Here is a 22,647-nt window from a genome sequence, read left to right as displayed (position 1 = left end):
AGGAACCTCACCCAGAAGGAAAACAAAATGCAGAGACTTTCATCTAGTTAATATGCCAGTTAAACTGGGTCATTCTCACATGGCTGATGAGTGAGTTAATTAGAACTCAAGGTGGATTTAATTTACTTTCCCATAAACCACAATATCCAATGAACCAAAGCATATTCTTATTTAAGTGCATTACTTAAAATTAGTTCCAGAAGAACAAACCTTTTCATAATCTTCCTTTAAGTGGTTGTGCTGACTGAACCACTTCTTGATGGTGTTTTCTTTCAGTGGTCCTATCAGCCCAGAGTGGAGATGGACCTTGGCAAGCGTCACAGCATCCGGCACCATCTCTATCAATCCTGGATGATAACAGAGAGAGATTAAAGAAACTAACCTCGCTGTGTCCCAGAATGAGGAACATTTAGACCATGGACCTCAAACTGGGTGGCAACAGTGTTTGTCAGCACTGTTTGGACTTCCTCCTTCCTCTCAAACCATCTTATGTCTAGAGGGCTCCTGATCATTCTCCTAAGTCTCATCAATATGAGTATGTTAGGGTTTCATCAGGTCTATCAGAAGTAGCTTACTGATTTCTTTCTAAAACTATGGTAGAGAATCAATATAGATGGTCTCATAGAAGCCCATGGTCACCAGAAGAGCAGATTGACTGTTACATGTCTGGGAAGTGGTAAAATTTTATAGGAGCACATTTACATTTAAATAGTGAATCTGTTTCTGCTTTCCATGAACAAAATATAATTCTCTCAACAAACATGTCAAACACGTGATAAAAATCTCTGCTCAGAGTGCTGAAGAAGTGGTGCCTTGGTAAAGAGTTTGATAAAAAAGCCTGAAAACTGACGTTCAGATCTCCAGTATTTCTGTAAATGTCAGGAGGATGTGGTGGTATGCCTATAAATTCCAGAGGTGGACAAAGGCAAGGTGGGCATCCAGATTCCCAGGTCTGAAAGCTCTGGGGTTCAGCAAGAGACTCCCCTCTCTCTTCTCTTCTCCTACTCCCAGATAGTGCTGCCTATATGTGCACAGACGTGGAGCCATCCATGGAGCATGGGAATCCCACCAGTGGCTACATCCTCAAAAACAACAATTCATCATCCCACCCTCAGAAACTATCAAATGTCGATAGTTTCAAAGTACAGGGGAGGGTTTGCATATTGTATGCCCCATTTGTGCTTGAGTTTTAGCTGGCTTGGTTTTGTGCAGGTCTTGTGAAAGTAGTCCCCAGCTACTCAAGTTCAGAGTGCAATAGCCAGGTCCAGAAGACAGGAAGATGTGGGGGGAGTCAGAGGAGGAAAAAAGGAGTGCATATAATCATATTTCATGTAAAAATCCTCAATAATTTTTATAAAAGACTATTCCTCAATATATAGAATGGAGAGTGAAGGGAAAGATATTCCACTTCCACCTTTAGCTGTCACATGTATGTTCACACACACGAATTGTACCCATATGCAAAAACATGGATGCACATATTACTACACACACACACACACACACACACACACACACACACACACAACTTTGAAAATAAAATTCTGTTTAGATTAATGGAAGCACCTCTGTTAATGGTAAATTTCTGAGTGAACAGAGAAGCCATGGAGGGAGCCATATGCCACTTTCCTACCAGATAACATTAAGGAGAAACTGTAATAATGATTTCATTTAAAAGGGAGAGTGTATTGATTGAACTCAAGTAGGATCTTTGCCTCCACGACCTCTCATCAATCAGGGCTTTTGACTGTGCTCCTAAGATTGCTATCCTGTATTGACTAAAAATCAGAGGTATTAAAAATACTTATATGTTAACGACTTTAAGAACACAGTGAAAACAGTACAAATATTATTTCAACTTCTCCCTAGATGAGTACCCCCCAGTAAGTCTCTAGGCACTGCGTTATAAATAAAATCACTAAAATAAATTGAAATCTAGACTTTCTTATGCTTGCAACCCTCGTCATAGCTAAGAGATAAACAAGTGCTCAGAGGATGAGAGGCACCAGAATAATTCTACGACCACAAAGAGGGCCATAAAACTGAATGCTTTTTCAACAAGTATCCAGTGAGCCCAGAACCTAATGGAAGTGTGACCTTGCCTTCTGAGAACGGCATTCATTTCACTCTCTGTTTTTATGGAAGAAATCTTCTGTCAGCGTAATTCCCGCTGTAAATCTTGCTGTCAAGAGGGCTGTTGGTACACAGAGGGGGACATAATAGCTGGGCGGTGGTGGCACACAGAGGGGACATAATATCTTCTGCCATTTGCCACTTTGGGAAAGTCTACAGTTGTTTACTTAGAAATTACTGATTAACTATGGAAGATTTTGCATTGGAACATATGCTGCGATAACAGACATGTGTAGATGGAACTGTAGCTTTCCACTGGAAATCAGCATTTATTTCTAAGCATGCGTGATCTATGGGAGATTAGAAGCACAGTCTGGCTAAGCTGGTTTCATTCTTACTTCCCCAGCAATTTAGGATAGGGAAGAATTTGTCCCTTCTGTGAGCTCAGGAAGGGTAAAAAGCAAGAGATGACAATTCCAATGCAGCAGTAATCAGAGCTGTTTAAGAAGTTAGGAAAGGTTTGGAGACCACTTGGCTTGAATCAGGGCCCTACTATTGGAACAAAATAAGTTTTTCTGTGGTCTACAGTGGTTCCAGAGTTAGCTGAGAGGGATTCTGCTTTTAGCATATAATGTCTCAAAACACGCTGGCTAGGGCCCTGAGGCTGCTGCCAAGGCCTCAGGAAGAGAGGACCTTCATAGTGATGGCTGTTTTGCAACAATGGGTCTAAATAATAGATCTCTTGGCATTAAAAAAAAAAAATTGACTGCTGTGGATCATTGATAGGTAAATAAAACACCGATTGGTCAGTAGCCAGGCAGGAAGTATAGGCTGGACTAAGAGAGAGGAGAATGGAGAGAACAGGAAGGCAGGAGGGGACACTGCCAGCAGCCGCCAGGACAAGGAAGATGTAAGGTACCAGTAAACCTCGAGCCGTGTGGCAAAGTGTAGATTAATAGAAATGGGCTGAATATAAGAATAAGAGCTAGACAATGGTAGGCCTGAGCTAATGGCCAAACAGTTTAAATAATGTAAGCATCTGTGTGTTTATTGGGTTGTTGGACTAACAGACCTTGGCGGGGGCCGGAGAGAAGGTCTCCAGCTACAAATGGCACCCAATAGCTCAGAGTTTCTACCTTAAACCTGACAATATTTAATAATCAATTCAAAACAGAGCTAGAAACAGCTTCCTAGTTGTCTCAACTTAGCAGCAGCCTGTGAGTTTGAGCTACTCTATGGTGGGCTCATGGCATGCATGTGTGCAGGCTTGACCTACACTATGTTACACAGAGGTGTTTCCAAGCTGCGCACTATTTTGTGTTGGATATAGTTTTTCCTACTTAAAAAAAAAAAAAAAAAAGGTTTCTGGGCTACATGCTGCTTTGATAGAATGGCTTCTGATAACTGATGGTACACATGGCTCCAGACCCAGAGCTGGTGGTAAACTGTACCCCCCTCCGCCACTTTGGGAAGCTGAGGTGGGTGGAGCCACCAGCCACAGCAGCATTTCAGTCTTAAAAATGCTGCAGTTTAAAGCAATAGATTTACAATAAGACAAATTCAGATGGAACAAGACTTTAAATGCTTTACAATGTGTGTAAAAAAATGTATGTAGGCTTGTAAGAGAGACAAAAAGACATATATACAGTTATATAAACAAATATATAGTTTTTAAAAATAAAGTCTTTAAAAAGACAATAAAGGTAGTATAAAAAATAAGTCACATAAAGATGGATATTACACAGAGAATCTGGATTGTGTTGTCTTTGGGATTTTTAACTGTAAAAAAGGATTTGATCGTAAAAGCTGTTGAGTTAAACAAATATGTAAATTTTAAAGGTATCTTGGCTTCAAAATTTGGATATAAGGATATGTTGCTTTGGAAAAGAGGCTCTGCTTTTGTTTCCACAGAAATCCAGAGGCTATGGATTTGTTCCTGATTAAGATACATCAGGTTTGACCAGCCAAGACCCCCTGAATGGTCTCCAATGACACCATGGCCCAGATAATCCAACATCCAAAACAGTTTCTAGGCAACTGGCTCAAATGATACACTCTCACAGACTACTCCATAATCCTAAAATTTTCTTTATGTCCCCATAAGATACAGTGCCCCCTCTAGCAGGAAGTAGTAAGAAAAACTATGCCCAAATTCCTAAATATATCAAGGTGGCTTTGGAGATGGAATTGGCTCACTCCTCTAAACCCAGGCATATTGCTAAAAGAAAAGGTTAAGAGATTATTGTGTCCCAAATCAGAAGAGTCCTCTGGTGTGGGACAAAGAAAAAGCAATATTTTTATTTAAAACAGGTTAATTATAAATGTAATCCCTTTCTAAAAAAGAAAAAGGGATATGATATAGATATAATGGGATAAAAGGGTAAATTGCTCAACCTACTTTTAAAGAGCAAGTACATTGGTATAGATTTTAGTTTACTGATACAAACTTAAAGTTAATTTTGTTATACTGTGTGTATATTTCTGCTCTGTTTAAGGTATTATATTTGTATATCTCATTTAAAATTGTAATGGATAATTAAAAATAAATTAATAATTAGTCATCTATGATAGTCATACTTGTAGCTATGTTAGTTAAGTCTTCTAGGTATACATAGATATATTTCAGATGGATAGATAATCTTCAAATACTTTAAGGACCTACAGAATATGACACTTAAAATATTTTAGAAATTTAGACTTTCTTGACAGTGAGACATGTCTGCTCCTGGCAGCACCAATTTACTTCAGAGAGGAGGATGGGCATCGAAGACATTCTATATAGAGTTTATCTTCACCTTGACAAAAATAGCCATTTGGACAAGAAACTGTTCTTGCCTGGAGTGCTTGGTCAGCTGGACATGCAGGACCCATAGGAAGCTGACCATTGAACTTTGCTTGGCAAAATGGTCCTTCAGGTTCCTGTTTCTCAGAGGAAACTGCCAGACATTCTACAGGAAACTGAGAGAAATGACTGAGAGACTCTAGCACTGAGGGCTGAAGACAGATGCCCCAAGTTTACAAAGGAACATTGAATGACACTCCAGGCTGCCAGCTGTCTCTGTCTATTGTCGCAAGACTCCCGAAAGTAGCTTGCATCCTTCTCCCGTTTCTCAGGTAATATTATATCCTTCTGAGGTCTTTGATGTAGTTGAAGCTAGACAGTTACAATTTTCCTTACTTATGATAAAAGATAAGTTAGATATAATACCTTAGACTCACAAATATAAGATAAATGGGATATCTTCCTTAATATTGTAACTGTAATTCTTGCTTGATAATTGTTTTGTTATATATAATTTTACTATGTTAAAGTTAAAACCTTCCTTTTTGAAAAAAAAGAAAAAGGGGAAGTGCTGTGGAAGATTGATTGGTCAGTAGCCAGGCAGGAAGTATAGGCAGGATAAGAGAGAGGAGAATGGAGAGAAGAGGAAGGCAGGAGGGGACACTGCCAGCAGCCACCAGGACAAGGAAGATGTAAGGTACAAGTAAGTCTCAAGCCACGTGACAAAGTATAGATTAATAGAAATGGGCTGAATATAAGAATAAGAGCTAGACAATGGTAGGCCTGAGCTAAGGCCAAACAGTTTAAATAATATAAATGTCTGTGTGTTTATTTTATAAGTGGGTTGTTGGACTAACAGACCTTGGGGGCTGGAGAGAAGGTCTCCAGCTACAATTGACCACATTATTTAGGATTTTTTTTTCAGAGTAACTGAATGAAAGTGTGTAACAGAGAAAAATGTGGTGTATACACAATGGAGTCACAAAGAAGAATGGAATGATCTTGTCTGCTGGTAAATGGATGCAAAGAGAGACCACTAGTCAAAAAACTAGGATCGAAAGACAAATACTATTCTTCCATTTGTGGACCCTAAGTTTTTTTTTATAGATACATGAAACCATATACATACATACCTGCATACACACACATGCATATATATACATATACATACATATATACATACATACATACACACACACACACACACACACACACACACACACACACACACACACATTCTGAAGCCAGAATGGAGGCTTCAGAAGGGAAGGAAACCAACATGAAGAGGAAGAGAGGTAGAAGGAGAAAGGAAAGGGTATGAGGGTGGATATGATCGAAACACAGGATATACTTTAAGGAAATGCTCTTCATTGAACTCTCCAGTATACAGAATGAATATTCACCATTAAGACTATTTTAAAAAGAGAAAATACTTAGAGGTAGTGTAACTATGTAGGGAATCCCATGGCTTTGTGCAATTGCAAGCATTAACGTGAAATTTAGCAAACTTGCAAAATAAAAACATCAATACTCACCCCAAATAAAACTGAATAATGAACCTAAACCATTTAGTCTTTCATTTCATATTTATATCTGGATTTTAGAAAGGAAAAGATACATTGAGTCATGCTCAAAGTGTGCATGTTTGCACATTTTGACTGATTTTATAGCTATTCAAAATTCTTTTAAAAATTAAATGTCAGTTCTAGGCCAGTGAGGTGGCTCAGTAAGTAAACCTTCTTGCCATTCAAGTCTGATGACCCAAGTTTGATTCTCAGGATCATCATGGTACAAGGAAAGAACTGATCCCCAAAATTGTCACTTGACTTCCACCCATGTACCATTGCATGCATGCTTCCACCCACCCACATTTTATATGTAAACAAATAATAATAAGTAACAAATAATGAATAAGTGTTATTATACTGTATGTTTATAATGCTTAGGGTTTCTTTAATTGTATGCAAATGGTGTGTTAATGATGAGAATGATTTTGAGTGAACAGGTTATTCTATATGGATGGTGCTAGACTTATGAAAGGTTGGCTTTATACTTGTAAAAGTAACACCCATTCATGAGAAAATTACACTTTAAAGTTTGGACCTGAATTTCTCCCTGGGCTGTCAATATCTGTCACAGCACTAGTCTGTGATGCTGGGCACCATGATATTATCATTGCAGACATTAACATCTACTTTATCTTAGGAAACGAAGAAAAAAAATGAGTAGTCATTAAAGCAACTAATTCCTAGAGGGAAGCAAAGAATGTCACAGTTAACATCTGAATTGCAAAGTCATAATTAATATCTAAAAGCATGTTATGCTTTACATCAATGTCTTTGTTTTTAATTTTGAAAATTGTTCTTTTTTAGGAAGGGAAAAAATATAGGTCTTTGGATCTTTGAATGTGGAACCTAAAAGCTGTTGTTGGTTTGTGGCATATTACCAGAGAATGAATGAGGTACATAATGTAAATCACCTTATTTTCAAATCTGTACTGACCTTGGGCTTTTCCTGTGGATAGACATCTATAAATGATCATTTGCATATTCAGGCCCTCCTGCAGCCAAATGTTGTCCATCACTTGAATAATCTGCAGAACAAGCATATCCTGCCGAAGATCATCCCCAGCCTGTCAAAACAAGATTGCAGACTCACACCTCTCCGAAAGTGCCATTCAAAGTATCCCGATGTAGTCTACACCATTAACCCCCCTGAATATCTTTCCAGCTCAACTTAGGGAGGTTTTTCTTGTGTCATTAGCACTGAAAGTACCCCGTGCTTCTGACAGCAGACAAGGAGAGGGAAGTCTGGCCTTTAAAAGGGTCACAGGAGCTCCAGCTGTTGAATAAGAGGAACTGCTTGGAATGCTGCCCTTGATAATAATCTCCTCATTCATTACCTACACACAGTTTCATAGACAATGTCTAATGCAGAGAGGCAGAATGAATGTTTACTCAAGTTTCAAACTGAACCAAAGGAGATCTGGAAATGAAGATGACTAGCTCTATCATAAGCTTATGCACAGAGATGCAATTAGAATCCTGGCAGCTTCTTCACTATGCCATAAAGAGCATGCATGTGATGTGGTACCTGTGAATCATTGATCTCTACTGTGGAGGATACAAGGTGGTTTTCAGAGGAAACCATCTCTGAAGATAAACAATAAAGGTGTGGCTTTCATCAGAGGTGAAGGAAGCATGATGGGTCCCAAAGGGGAAAACTCTGTGCTGTCACATAAGTAAGAGTTTGATCATTCAACTGTCCTCTAATTTATACAATGACTCCTAATAAGGGTTCTTTCTTCTTTTCTTTATGAAAAATAGAGCATTTTGGGATCACTGATGCTTAAGGTTCTGAGAGTCAAAGGCCAAGTGTGAGTATTATCATTCTCATTCTTCCCAAGTTAGCCAGAATCCAGCAAAGGTTCACCGGAGGACATTGTTGACTAGTTGGCTGTATTAACTGGATGACTTGCAGACTCGCTCTTCTACTTGCCCCTCCTTGTACAGTGTCTCTGCGCTCTGCCCCATCTACAACCCTCTTACTGCTGTTTACTCTTTCCTATTGGCTTCCTATGAAGACTGAAATGCTCCTCATTTGTTTTCTATTTATAGAGAAAAGAAAATAATCCAATTTACTGAAATAGGCAAATGCTGATTCATGCCTGTCATTTTAGCACTTGGGAGATAGAGGCTGGAGAATCAGGAGTTCAAAGATAGCCTACATGAAAACTTCTCTTTAAAAGAAAAAGAAAAAGAAAAAAGAAACAACAGCAACAAAACCAAGAATAAACATGGCTGGTGAGATGGTTAAATGGTTTTGTGAGTAAAGGCCAAGTTTGATGAGTTCAATTCCCAGGAACAATGTGGTAGAATAAGAAAACCAATTCCCACGAGACCTCTATTCATGCCCCATAATGAGTGTGTGTGTGTGTGTGTGTGTGTGTGTGTGTGTGTATGTATGTATGCATATATTTGTGTGTGTGCATATAATAAAAAAATAACCAAGTACTTGTAGACAAAAATTTTACCTTAAAGTCGTTTATACTATCCAGGTTCCAGGTAATGTCCACCATTTTTTTTTTTTTTTTTCTAATCTAGACCAAAAGAAAATTCTGCTTCTGGAAGCTTCCACACATTTCACTTTGTCATTCAAAAGTGATCCTATGCTTTCATTTATTCAAACTTAGTTTAATATTTGAACTGAAGGATACTTGGCAATTAGCCAGCAACATTTGATTTATTGCCAACCAGGTTGGCTTGCACCATGACTCTGTAAGAAGACAGACTAAAATAATTGGGAAACCTCTGTGTTTTTGCCAAAGGGAAATAATTGCAATCATTTCTTTTTGTGAGCAATAAATCAATAGTTCTGCTTATGGAATCAATTTTGGGATTCAGGAGAGTTACTGTACCTTAAAAATGACACCAATGTTTTTGCCTATTGGATCAGCATTGATGAAAGTGATCTTCAATGGCAAAGCATTAGATGTGAAATATGAGCAGGCCTGTAGTGAGAGAAGGGAAACATGGTGAGCAAAATAAGGCAAAGATACACCTTTATGAAAACCACAGCCCCTGGAAGAATTTGCTAGATGAGTAAACAAAATGAAGAAATACAATTTTTATACTTTGAAACAAAGAATTGCGTTTGTCAAAAATAAATAAACTAACTAATATTAGTTTCCCAATCACGCTTGTCACAGCGTGCCTTTCTTTGTGTCTTGCTTTCTGCAGTTTCAGGTCCCTACAGTCAACCATATTTCATACTATTGAATGGAAAATTCCAGAGCTAATTCTCAGGCTTTAAATTGCACATTCTCTTGAGTGCTATGATGAAGTAATGTATCATCTCACTATCTTATCAGTATGTTAACAACTTTTGTGTAGTTTATTCACATGAAATAGGCTGGACATAGGGAAAAACTACAGTATTTATAGACTTCCAGCAGCAACAAAGTAAGATTTACAGAATTAAGAGAACAGGAAAAGTCCAGAGGCAAAAGGTAGACCGGATAAGTTAAGTTAAAGAAAGCTGGCAAGAAACTAAGCCAAACTAAGTCCAGGCATTCATATGTAAGAATAAGCCTCTGTTTGTGACTTATTTGGGAGCTGGGTGGTGGCCCCCCAAAAGAGTAAAAACAGTAAAAGCAACCAACAACAACCTGCTATACCTTCCCATTATGGTGGACTCTATCCTGTTGGAACTGAGCACCAAATAAATCCTTTTCTCCTTCAGTGGCTTTTTCCAGCAACAGAAAAGAAACTATTACATTAAGCAATGGAGATAGATATACTTATTCTTAAAATAAACTAAGAGGTATATAGATCTTGTGTTTACAATAGTTGGCTAAGAAATGAAAGTTAGATTTGCTATTTAAAACAATATTTTCTTTCAGTTTGTTTTTTTGCCCTGGAACACATTTTAAAGAAACATGGTTCAGAGAGATCTGAATTCTAATCTTGGCTCCTTTTTTTATTAGCAATAAGATTTTAAAATTATTATCTAATGTGTCTTTACTACACTGTAAAGTAGAGAATAAGAAACTTTCTCTCATGCATTTTGGTAAAGGAGACATGAGCTAATGAATATGAGATGCATTCTGTTGAGCTTGAGAGCAGAAGGGTACTTAAAGATTCAACACATTTCTTTGTTAGTGAATGTTTTCTTTGTAGATAATAGCACAACATAATTTTCTTCTTATTTCCCATTTATATCTTAATTTTTGCATTGTTGACTATTTCCACCCAACTTTCCCTCTTGCTTATTTTCCCAATTTATTTGAAGGTTGAAAGACTTCCTGTGCATAGAGTAGTAGAGAATTCACATTTAAGGTAAAGAGTTAAATCAATACTAAAGAAAAGAAAGGGATTTGGTATGTTCAATCTATCAAGTAAATAAAATATGGCATCAATATGTATTGAAGGACAAGTTTGAATATGTGTATCTGACATCTGAAATCGGTATAAACTGAGAAGAAAGGGATCTATTTTTTAACTTAGTTGTCAACACAAATTTAATCTAATTTCTAACTAAACACAAACCCTTGTTTGCTAAATCAATTTGAGTTTTATAGTTTTAAAGGTGGGGCTGCATCAGAAGCATGAGTTTCTGCTGTAAGAGTCATATGATCCTTTAGTGAACTGTATGAGCTTATTATGCTATGGAATTAATTAGTGAATCTTATGATCTTATCATGTTATAGAATTAAAAAGTCTTATATTAGACAGAAATGAGTCTAGATAAATTCTGAATTCCAATTTATGGGGCTTGTTTTGAAGGATGCCAGGTCAAGAGAACAAAAAGTCAAAAGGTGACTGAAAAATGCCTTAGACACTCATTTTACCTGAATCCATTCTGCTTCTGTTGTTTCCTTTCTTGTTTTCACATACAGTATATTTATTGAAAGTCATGTCAAAATATTCTATTATCAACAACTACAATGTGAAAACCATTATCTGGATGCTGTCAGAAAGAAGTGCTGCATCTAGTTAAAATGTCAATGAAAATTGGCATGAAAGTAAATATATAAATATAAATATATATATATATATATATAAACTTGAAAATTCACAAAGCAATTTATCACAGCTGAATGAAGATGCATCTGAAGAGTAAAGTCATTTAGAGATGAACTAGATCTTGAAGATTATAAGAGACATACATATTAGTAAATAGGTAGAGGAAGGGTTTTTTGGATGGGGAAAGGCAAACCAAAAAAGACAACTTTTATGAGTAGAGGTTTAAAAGGTGAATTAAGAGGGTCATGATCAAGGGGCAGGGAGAACTGAATAAAAGTCTTGCAGATTATTTTATGTTGGGTGAAACTAGAAGGAAGAAAGGAAGATAAAAGGTGAAAGAGAGAGAAAAAGTTATGACCTCTGTCCTTGAGAGGCAGAGATGATTGACATAGATATAAAAATAGTTGAAAGAAAAAGAACCCTGTAAGTAAATAAAATGCTTGACCCTTGCTTTTCCACCCACAAAGACAGGCTGCATTAAGAGGCTTTCAACTTTCTCATCTGGTCACACCTCAGCAACTCAAACAGAAATAGAAGAACTGTACAATTAGTGGTTCCCTGTGGGGGCACAGTTGAGAACTTTTCTGGCAAAGAGAACACAACTCAAGCCTAAGACCCTTGCTGTATGCCTTTGAGAGCTATGCTTTGCAAAATAAATTGAGCTAGGCCTGAGTTTTTCTCCCACTGAACCCAGAACCACTAGATCCCAGACTGAAGACTTGTCCATATGCACTGAACTCATCAATTCACTCCAGTGTGAACTCTCTGGTATACTGTAAGCTATGAGAAGTAGTCTTCTTGCGGTCATGTGTAAAGTGTTTCTGAAGAAAAATGAGACGGATTCTGTAACAGAAGAACTCATATTTATTACATTTATAAAGTCCCTCACTAGTGTTAATTTTTGTTGTATAATGAGGTGTGAATTTTGACTGCATGTGTTTACATGACTAGACAGTTAGAGAATGGTTATGTTCATGTCTGCTACACAGAAAGAGGCTGAATGCCTTGTCGCATTGTATTCAAAAGATTTTCTGTGGTATTATTCACTTGTAGACAACAATTAGGAATTCTAAATGACAGCTCTTCCAAATTGCATGTATGTGTTTGTCTTCTGTCATGGAGATTTTGATGATGAATGAGACATTTTCTTTAACTGAAAGCTTCGCCACACTCATTGCTTGCACCTGGCTTCTCCACAGTGTAGACCCTCGAATGCTCTGTAAGCATTGCTATTAGAATGAGAGCTTTCTCACATTCATTTCAGCTTTAAGGTTTCTCACCCCACTGCTCAGTAAAATTGGAGGAGAGATTAAACTGTGCCATGAGAATGTCATATGGTTATATCAATACTGTCCATGGTTGTACCACAGAAGCTCAGCTCTGTTCCAGACAGAGAGGGTCACAATAAATATGGCCAGGAGGTGGCTCTGCTTGGGGGCAGCTCCTGAGCAGCAGGACAGGACTTCCACTGTCGTGAAGAAGTGTAGCTTTAGCAGCAGCTTGAGCTAGAACACCTCCCACTCTGCTGACTACTGACCCAGCCAGCTCACCTTAGCTTCCCAAGGGCCAGTCCTTAGCACAAACACCACCTACGGCAACCTCATACCTCAAAGATGTCTAAACCAAAATGTACTTATAATTTTAGTTGCTAAAGTTAAAGCATTCTATTTCTTAATATCTCTCCTCTCTATATATCTCTCTGTCTCTCTCTGTCTCTGTCTCTCTCAAAAAAGAAGCGAAAACCCCAAACCAGAGTCGGTGGTCCTGTTTTTCTTTCTATGTTAAGCATCTCTCACATGCTTAGCCTTTAACTATTTATTAGTCAATAAATACACTTGAAAACTCAAACATTTTTAAAACTTTAGTAATGTTTCAAAGTTTAACATGGATATACGTCAATTTACAAGATTTACTGTCTTGTTGTTTTTTCCCCTAAATATGGAAAGTTAGTAAGGGGTCTTGACAGAAGCAAAGTCACAGAGATGACTATAAAATTAAATCTTTAGCAACCTTTTACATTTACTCTAGTAGACTGATTTTCTCCTGACTGTTGGGTTTGTTGTCTTATGACTTGACTTCAGTATCATTTACTGCTCATGCATGATAGCTTAACCTCTTCACTTTTAAATCTTACTTATCAATCCTTTTCCCTATTAGTGCCTTTCTACTTTAGCATTTTTGAGAAGGAGGATAATAAAGCTTAGGGAGAACAAAGGAGAAAGAAAGTTTCCAAGTCAGAGATAAGTTATTGAAGAGGTACCACATGACAGAAGATTGGGAATTGAAGGCTAAGGAAGTTATGAGTCTGAAAATCCTAGGAAAGATTTTACAGGCATGGGTAAAAATCACAAAATATATTAACACACTGATATATGGACACTGATGTATATTAAATTGAATCAAAATGGAGATGGATAACTAAAGATATTAATGTAATAGACACACCATACACATAGTATGAATAGGCATGAAATTGTAACCAGCTCTACCAGCTTGTCTATCCCTTAATAACTCAGAGGGATATGGAAAATTTTCATGCATGAAGTTCCCAATTCAACCACCCCAGGAAGTAAAGCAAATCCATTCAGTGTAAGAAATACCTTTGTTCTTTTTCATTTCTCAATAAACTGGTAAATGGTTTGTTTCTAAACCAACAAATTATACTACAGGATCAATGTTTTTCCCATTCAGTACAGTGAGTCCAATATAATATATGGTGTGGATGGAATTAAATTATTTTCCTTTATGTAGTTGCAATATTCATTTGTGAATTATTTATGCTATGTAAAAAAATATTTGATGACCTAAAGAATAAAATAATAAACAGCCTATTTATCTACTAAATAAGTTGGCTTACATCACGAACAATTCCTTTTATGCACAGGGCTGGGTTCAGAGGAAGACGACAAGTTTTTATATCTTTAAAGAATTTTTCTAGACTGCCAATCTCTTTCTTTAGTACATCCTGCAAAAAAAATCAGAAAAAAAGTAATGTTTAAGATATTGTAAAGAACTCAACTCTGAGTTACACCTTTCTTGTAGTGTAATAAATTCTTTAACTCAGGGGTGATCCTGAGACTGACTGTGGGATTAGGTGGGTGGTAAATGACATACAACAGAGCAGCAGGCAAGAGACAATAGGAGTGATGGTGAAAACACCCAGCTAAAGAGTTCCTGTCCTTTCTCAATGACTTCAGCTTCAACTAGAAGCAAATGTCAAACAGAGCATTGTGTGGAAGTCAGAGATCAAGGAAGGTTGGACTTGATTGTGGTCCACTGATTTCAAACCCTTGTGTTAAGCAATTATTCACTTGATTTTTTTTCAAATAATTTCCTGAAATCTTCATTTTTAGCTATCAAGTTTTATAGGTAATAGTCAATGCATTTTACTAACAATACTTATATACATTAATAAAACAAAGACAAAAAACGTCAATAGCATCCTGCTTTCAGGAACAATAATTTATGTGAACAAATTGTTCATTCAATACCAGTGAGTACATTTTGAAATTCTTTTCATCCCAGGTCTGAAAGTTCTTTGTGTGAATGATAAAGATGAAATTTAATCTGGTTAGTAGAGTTTAACTCTGGAGAGTTTCTTAGCTCTTATTCTTAGTCTTTGTCAAATGACAAAGTCTGTTTCTCCCAGGATATAGAAAGAGGGAAAATTCCACCTTGACACTTCTCTGCATGTTTCCTTCTTGCACTGTCTATATGCAGGTTTGCCTGATGATATCATGGAGAGAATCTATGCTCCTCAAAGAGGGACTCTAAATCAACAGACCCCACAGAATTCAAATTCCCCCAGGAAATGCACAGTGCTCACACACAGGAAGATGTCACCAACAGTTCCGACCACTTATCTCACAGGCAAATAAATAGCTGGGACATATTTTTTGACTTTTGCTGCATGTTTTCTGTAAAGTTACAATATTGTTACAGGAAAATGTGAGCAGTTAGCAGTCACCCTCTCTCTGGTTTGGCCAAACTGTAAATCAAACAATTTTCCTTTAGGAGTTGAATTTCCATTTCCTAATTCCTCTGGAGTTTCAGAAAAGTGAAGGTGGAGTTTTGATGGACTGAATGTGTGGTAAGACTCCCAACGAGCAAAGCCTCTTCACCATTTTTCTGCAGTTAGATTTAATTCAATGTTTTCATTTAAACAGAAAATAAGATTTTTTTTTTTAAATAGCTATCAGTATGGGAAATGGCTTGGCAGGTGAAAGTGCTCCCCAAGGCAGCCTGACAATCTGAGTTTGATTCCCAGATTCCTTAGTAGAAGAGAATTAACTCCTGAAAGATGTACCCTGACTTCCACTCCACACCATGGCCTGTGTGCACTCCCTGACACATTACTCACATACACAAGACCAACGAAATAATAAAATTCAGAGATCATCGCAGAAGAGAGGCTAGAATTTATGAGCCGAAGGTAGCTGTTGATTGACGTAAAAATGTGTTTTCAACGTGACAGGGCTGTAGCAATCATGAGCTAACAGTGGCTGTGACCAGGTGAATGAGACTTATATAAGATCGAGCCAGTCAGAATCCTAACATGGGTCGGAGAGAGGCTCACAAAGTCCTGCCCCTACCTGAAGAGCTATTGGTGATTGGTGGCTGCTGGGAGAGGAAGAACCAGTTTTCTCTGAGATGGAGTCCTGATGATGCCTTGCCCATGCTCTGGTGGATGGCCTTACACCCATTCACATACTGGAAGAACTAAGTGGACTGACTGATTTGAAAAAAAAAAATGGACAAAGTTGGGAGGGAAAAATGTTAGGGAAGATACAGGCGGTTTTGAGGAGATAGAGTCATCAGAACACATTATATGTATGTATGGGATTCTCAAAGAATAAAAAAAACTTGAAATATAATAAAGTGTAAAAGTTTTAAAAAAGAGATATCCTCCTCTGTTTTTTTTTTTTTTTTTAAACCAACACTGCCAGCTAAGGTGAAACGTTAGTAATACCAGCGTCACTCTGGAACTTGGCATAAGCTATCAAAGAGGTACAGGATCATCTAACTATGGAGTGCACCTGAACCCTGAGGAATTCTAAAGCAGGAGATGAGAAACACACCCAAATCCAAATTTCTGGAAAGGTCTAACAATTTATTTAATTTGCTGTTCTTTTTTTTTTTTTTTTAAATAGAGGAATTCAAGGATTAAAAAGGTGTTACCTTTCATATGTCTGAAGTATCCTTGGGATATTTATTTATTTATTTCTCACTTAAAGAATACATTCCATATTTATCCACTTTAGTTCCACTCCCTCATGCATAGGTGAGGTAGTAGAGCTTTTGGCATTTTTATTAAAGGCAATGACTTCCAGTAGAAAAATTCTAGTTTGGGAACAAACTTAGCACATTTTGTATGTTGCTATTTTCATACAGTCTCATTGAGCATTCTTATTGATTTTAGACAGTGTGAAGGAATTATGAGTTTCCTTGAAGATAAGATTATGTTTTAGTTGTAATTTCTATCCTTAACTTCTTATCTGTGGTAATTACTCAACTGCTATTGAATAATGTTCTTTATGCAGAGGGTGAGTGTCCACTGCCCTCCTGTTTAGGCAACATTAAACTTAAAACAACTTCCTTAATGGTCCCCATCAATGAAGGGAGCTAATGATATAGAAAATTAAAAAGAAAGATCAAATTGTTTCTTTTAGGTCAAGAAAAACAATGCCTTTAGCCAGTGAAAAATAGGCAGAATATTTTAGTTATTATATGTCAATAGTTCTCAACTTGTGGGTTACAACCCCTTTGGAGTTTGAACAACTCTTTCACAGGGGTTGCCTAAAACCCTCAGAAAACATAGACATTTATATCGTGATTCACAACAATAACAAAATTACAACTATGAAGGAGCAACAAAAATAATTTTATGGTTGAGGGTCATCACAACATGAGGAACTGTATTAAAGGCATTAGGAAGATTGAGAACCACTATTGTATGTGGATCTTAATATAAAAATATGACTACCCATAGTATGTTGATGTTTATTTAGTTAATTTTATTTGTTTTCAAAAGTGCTTTTTAGAACAATACTGTAGCTAGAGTTTTTCTCTCCAGGTCCTGCCAGGCCCTGGTAGTCCTGTAGCCCACTTATAAAATAAACGTACAGACGCTTACATTATTTAAACTACTTGGCCATTACTTCAGGCCTACCATCGTCTATCTCTTACTCTTATACTCAGCCCATTTTTGTTAATCTATATGTTGCTACATGTTCTGTGGCTTTATGCCTTTACATTATGCTCCCTGGATGGCAGGCTGGTGTCTCCTCCTCTCTGCCTTCCTGTTCACTCAATTCTCTTCTCTGCTAGTCCCGCCTATACTTCCTGCCTGACTACTGGCCAATCAGTGTTTTATTTATCAATCATCCACAGCACTTCCCCTTTTTCTTTTTTTTTTCAAAACGGAAGGTTTTAACTTTAACATAGTAAAATTACATATAACAAAACAATTATCAAGCAAGAATTACAGTTACAATATTAAAGAAGATATCCTATCGATCTTATATTTGTGAGTCTAAGGTTTTATATCTAACTTATCTTTTATCATAACTGAGGAAATTATAACTATTTAGTCTTCAGCTACATCTAAAACCTCAGAAGGATATACTATTACTTGAAAAATGGGAGAAGGATGCAAGCAACTTTTGGGAGTCTTTCAGGGTAGACAGAGACAACTGGCAGCCTGGACAGTCACCTAATGTTCCTTTGTAAAGTTGGGGCATCTGTCTTCAGCCCACAGGCCTAGAGTCTCTCAGTCATTTCTCTCAGTGTCCTATAGAATGTCTGGCAGTTTCCTCTGTGGAGCAGGAACCTGAAGGACCATTTCGCCAAGCAAAGTTCAGTGGTCACCTTCCTATGGGTCCTGCATGTCCAGTTGATCAAGCAGTCCAGGCAAGAACAGTTGCCCAAATGGCTATTTTTTTTCAAGGTGAAGATAAACTCCATATGGAATGTCTTTGATGCCCATCCTCCTCTCTGAAGTAAATTGGTGCTGCCAGGAGCAGACATGTCTCATTGTCCAGAAAGTATAAATTTTTAAAACATTTAAAATGCCATATTCTGTAGGCCTTTGAAGTGTTTGAAGATTACCTACCTAAATGAATTATATCTATATATACCTAGAAAACTTAACTAACATGACTACAAGTTTGAATATCATAGAAGACTAATTATTAATCTGTATTTCTTAGTTATCCATTACAATTTAAATGAGTTACATAAGCATAATACTTCAAACAAGAATAGAAATATATATACAATATAACCAAATTAAGTTTAAACTTGTATCAGTAAACTAAAATCCATAGCAATGTAAAACATTTTAAACAAGTTGCTCTTTAAAAGTAGATTCAATAATCTATCCTTTCATCCTATCATACCTATACAATACTGAGCTAGATTGTAATCTTCTCCCAGGAGCCTGATTGTGTCACAGTTTTAAGGTTGTAACCTCAGGGGCCTGAAGAGATCACACACTGGTACTTAAAAGCTAAGAGTATTTGCTGATCTTCCAGAGGATTTGAGTTCCATTCCCAGAGCCTAAGTCAGGAAGCACACAACTACCTGTAACTGCATCACCTTCTTCTGGCCTGTAGGAACACCTATGCTCATGTGAACATACCCCCACATGGACATATTCACATACACACAATTAAGAGTAAAAATATTTAAAGAAATATTATTTCATCAGGACTTTTTTTTCCCTCAAACTGCTTTCAAGTATGTATCTTCTTGTTAGGACCTGTCTGTGTCGCATGCAGCTCCTTATATACCAAAGTCATTTGTGTCCTGTTGACTGAGAATATTATTAACTTCAAGAAAAATAAATGAAAAAAAATACTTAATTTAAAAGTCTTGTGATTAAGTGTGTTTGAGGAATTTGTTTTCCAAGATATGAAACTGCAACTGTTGACTCAAAGGTAGACAGTTTATATTATGCTAAAGATTGATTTCTCCACTGACCTGTCTCTCAGGGTCACTGGCAGACTTGACTTTCTCTCCAATGTCACTCAAAAGTTTGACAAGTTTCTGCTCCTTGGCAAGCTCATCGTTCAGGGCTCCTCCTGCACAGAACTGGAGAGCAGCTGACAGCTTCTGATACCAGCTTTTAAAGCATGCTTCACCTTGTGCATCCTTCAGCAGCCTGGGGGAAAGCAAAAAGAAGTCCTGTGTCTGAAGGAGATTTTTTTTTAACCCCCTCTGGCAGAAACAATAAGTACATTTCAGACAAATCTGTATTTGGTGGCTGGGGGCAGTTTAGCAGGTAAAATGGGGAGAATGCTGTTTATTGTTGGCAGTCATCGAATTTCATCCGATAGCTAACGAGCCCCCAAGAGAGGACAATCAATAGAAACACTACCCTTCTTGTTTCGATTCCCCGTGTACCTTTTCTTCTTTCACTCTTCCTAAATCTACAACAAACGCTTAAGTCAGGAACTCTCAGAATTACTAAAATATGGGCAAGGATTTATAAACATTTTTTTAAACAAGGGATGATGCTATATTGTAGCTTAATTATGAAGGTCAACTTTTTGTCAAGTTATCTACCCCAGTCCATCACATACATATGTATTGATCCTGCCCCACCCTCAGTATATCTCCTGACAATCTGCAGGAAGACACTGTAAAGGCAAGAGACTGTTATTTGTTTCCAGACATTCCTGGGTTCAGTTCTTAGCTCTACATCATATAAGCCACTTAAGCTGGAACATTCTTTGTGCATTTTAAAAAGGATATTTCACTTCCTAAAGTGTGTGTGTGTGTGTGTGTGTGTGTGTGTGTGTGTGTGTGTGTGTGTATCCACATGTGTGCAGGTGCCCTTGAAGGCCAGAAGAGAGTATTGGATCCCTGGAACTGGTGTTACAGGTTACAGTGAATCATCTGAGGTAGATGCTGGGAACAAATTCTAATTCTTTGCAAGAGAAGCAAGTTCTTGTAACTGCTGAGCCATCTCTGCAGCCCCTGAACATTCTTTATTTGTGTGTAAAATAATGATCCTCACTGTGCAGAGTTGAATAGAATGTGGAGTGCTGACATAAACATGTGTCTAGCACCTTGGAGCATGGAGTTTATCTGCATTTTGTAGCTTCCCCATGTCAGCTTCTGTACGCCTGACAGTCCGCTGATGGAAGGCGTAGATCATGAGTGAGGGTGCTTGCAAGGAAAGGCAGTGGTGACAGGAATTTGATTACTCTGTCTGCCACTTGGTAATTTATATTGCCATAAAAGCAATTAAAATATGCTAAAACCTTACTTTCTATTATGCCCTAAAACACAACAGTGGAATTAAAAAGGAACAATTCCTTTGAAACTTAACTATTCTCAGATTGATTCTTGTAATCTTAATTAGTTTTTAATTTTCTCCTCTTCTGAAAATAGTATTCAAGCTAGAAGAGCTCTAAGAAAATTATGAGACAAAAATACTGGAAAAATAATATTTGGTATTATAGCAAAAAAACAAAAACAAAAACAAAACCCCCCAAAAGAAAAGAAAAAACAAAAAGCAAGACCAACCAACCAACCAACCAACCAACTAAACAAAGCTAGAAACATACATTAGTTGTCTTTCTCATTGCTGTGGCAAAACATCTACAGATCATGAAGGAAGAAAGGGTTTGCTCAGGCTCATAGCTTGAAGGTATGCTCTACCACAGCAGGAGCATAAGGCAGCTGATCACATCTACAGTTAGGAAGCACAAGTCATGAATGCTGACACTTAGTTTATTTTTTCCTTTGATGATGTCCACATAGTGGGTCAAAAGACCCACTCTAATAAACACAATCTACAAACTCCCTCACAGACACAGGCAGGCCATAGACTTGTCACCAAGGTGAGTCTAGACTCTGTCAGCACCTTGACAGTTACCATAAACCATCACATTGATTGTCATTCTTTGTTCCTGGTTTTGCGTTCTTGTCCAACATATAGTACACTCAGAGGTCTAGCTATGCTCGCTTTCATCCATTCAATGTTCTGTTCTGTTACATTTAAAGATAAGTTAATTGAGGATGTGGTTTTAAAAGTGAATGCCTCTTCTTTCACAAACCTCATGGAGCCAGCCCATCTTAGCTGCCTCCTTTGTTATCCCAAAGGAAATACAACTTTGTGTGAAATATCAGTTCTTAACTACTCCTAGAAAGCAGAAGAAACATGTATACATAAAGGAACTCAAAGGAGCTGAGGATGCATGGCAGGAAAAACATGCTGTACTGATAATAAGGTTACTATCAAGGGAAAAGCAGACAATAAAAAGCCTTTCTGCTTATTCCCATGATGAGAGTTTCAAAATGCCTGTCAGATCATCAATGAATCAGGACATTGTTTGAAGATTCCAAGAAAAGTTGTGGTCATGTACAACTTCAGGATATTTTATGTGGAACTATGCCTTTCAGATTCTTGCAGTGCATCGAGAATTGTGGTGGTGTGCCCTTTTGTAGTTTATTTGTGTTCAGCCAAGTAAGGAGTTTCCACTTCCCAAATGAGTATTTGTCAGCATTTTTTACATCTTGAATACTGAGTCACTTGTGCTCTGAAATATTTTAACCTGCTCCAGTTTATAAGTACAAAACCACTACCATGGAGCTGCTGTGTATATATGATAAAAAGATGTTATTCCTCACAAATGACACCCACAGCTTTTTACTAAAATAACCAAAGCAAAGGTCTGTTTTAAGGTTGATGTCATAAGGACTGCCAGAATTGGATAGTTGATTGGCATCTTAATGCCTTTGTTTCTTATTCTATCAGAAATAAATTTACTTTTCTTGTAAGCCATATATTTGCTGCTTCTCAGTTCAAAAAGGAAAACATCAGTTTGACTCCTTGTCTGCAGCAGGGTAAAGTAGAGGAGATTTGCATAGAGACTATGTGACTGTGATATAAAACACATCAGAGCTAAGAAAGCTCAGAGGCTCCTGATGTTATTATTCTTGGAGAATGTAGATGGCTTAAATCCTGAATCCTGCCAAGAATACATGCTCTCCTGATGAGGCAGGGCTCAAGCTCAGTGAGTAGGGAGTTTGTTTTTACACATGGCAGAAATAAAACCATACTGTGCTAAAGCTGACCATGAGGGGCCAATTATTCTGTTCCTGAACCCTTAGGCACAGACATTATTACTAGTTATAGAAATTAGCAGGGCCTTTAATTTTCAATAACTGCAGGGGTAGTTGGACTGCACAGTTTTGAGTGGGTGTCTCTCAGTTGTGTGTCTGTGACCTTCCCTCTAAGACTGGGCAAATCCTTCGTGC

General features: G+C 37.4%; 1 protein-coding gene across 1 annotated transcript in view; it reads right to left on the bottom strand.

Moving 5' to 3' along the window:
- Positions 1 to 22,647, bottom strand: part of Pik3c2g (phosphatidylinositol-4-phosphate 3-kinase catalytic subunit type 2 gamma) — a 324,912-nt gene that overhangs the window by 116,715 nt on the left and 185,550 nt on the right. Inside the window, exons 19-23 of the mRNA XM_036182431.1 lie at positions 19,360 to 19,540; positions 14,237 to 14,344; positions 9,273 to 9,365; positions 7,358 to 7,487; positions 211 to 347 (exon numbers count right to left, since the gene is read on the bottom strand). Coding sequence (XP_036038324.1) covers positions 211 to 347; positions 7,358 to 7,487; positions 9,273 to 9,365; positions 14,237 to 14,344; positions 19,360 to 19,540 — 649 coding nt within the window. The remainder of the gene's footprint in view (positions 1 to 210; positions 348 to 7,357; positions 7,488 to 9,272; positions 9,366 to 14,236; positions 14,345 to 19,359; positions 19,541 to 22,647) is intronic.

The sequence above is a fragment of the Onychomys torridus genome, chromosome 3, assembly GCF_903995425.1.
Source record: "Onychomys torridus chromosome 3, mOncTor1.1, whole genome shotgun sequence".
NCBI lineage: Eukaryota > Metazoa > Chordata > Mammalia > Rodentia > Cricetidae > Onychomys > Onychomys torridus.
This window is presented reverse-complemented; position numbering and strand designations above follow the sequence as displayed.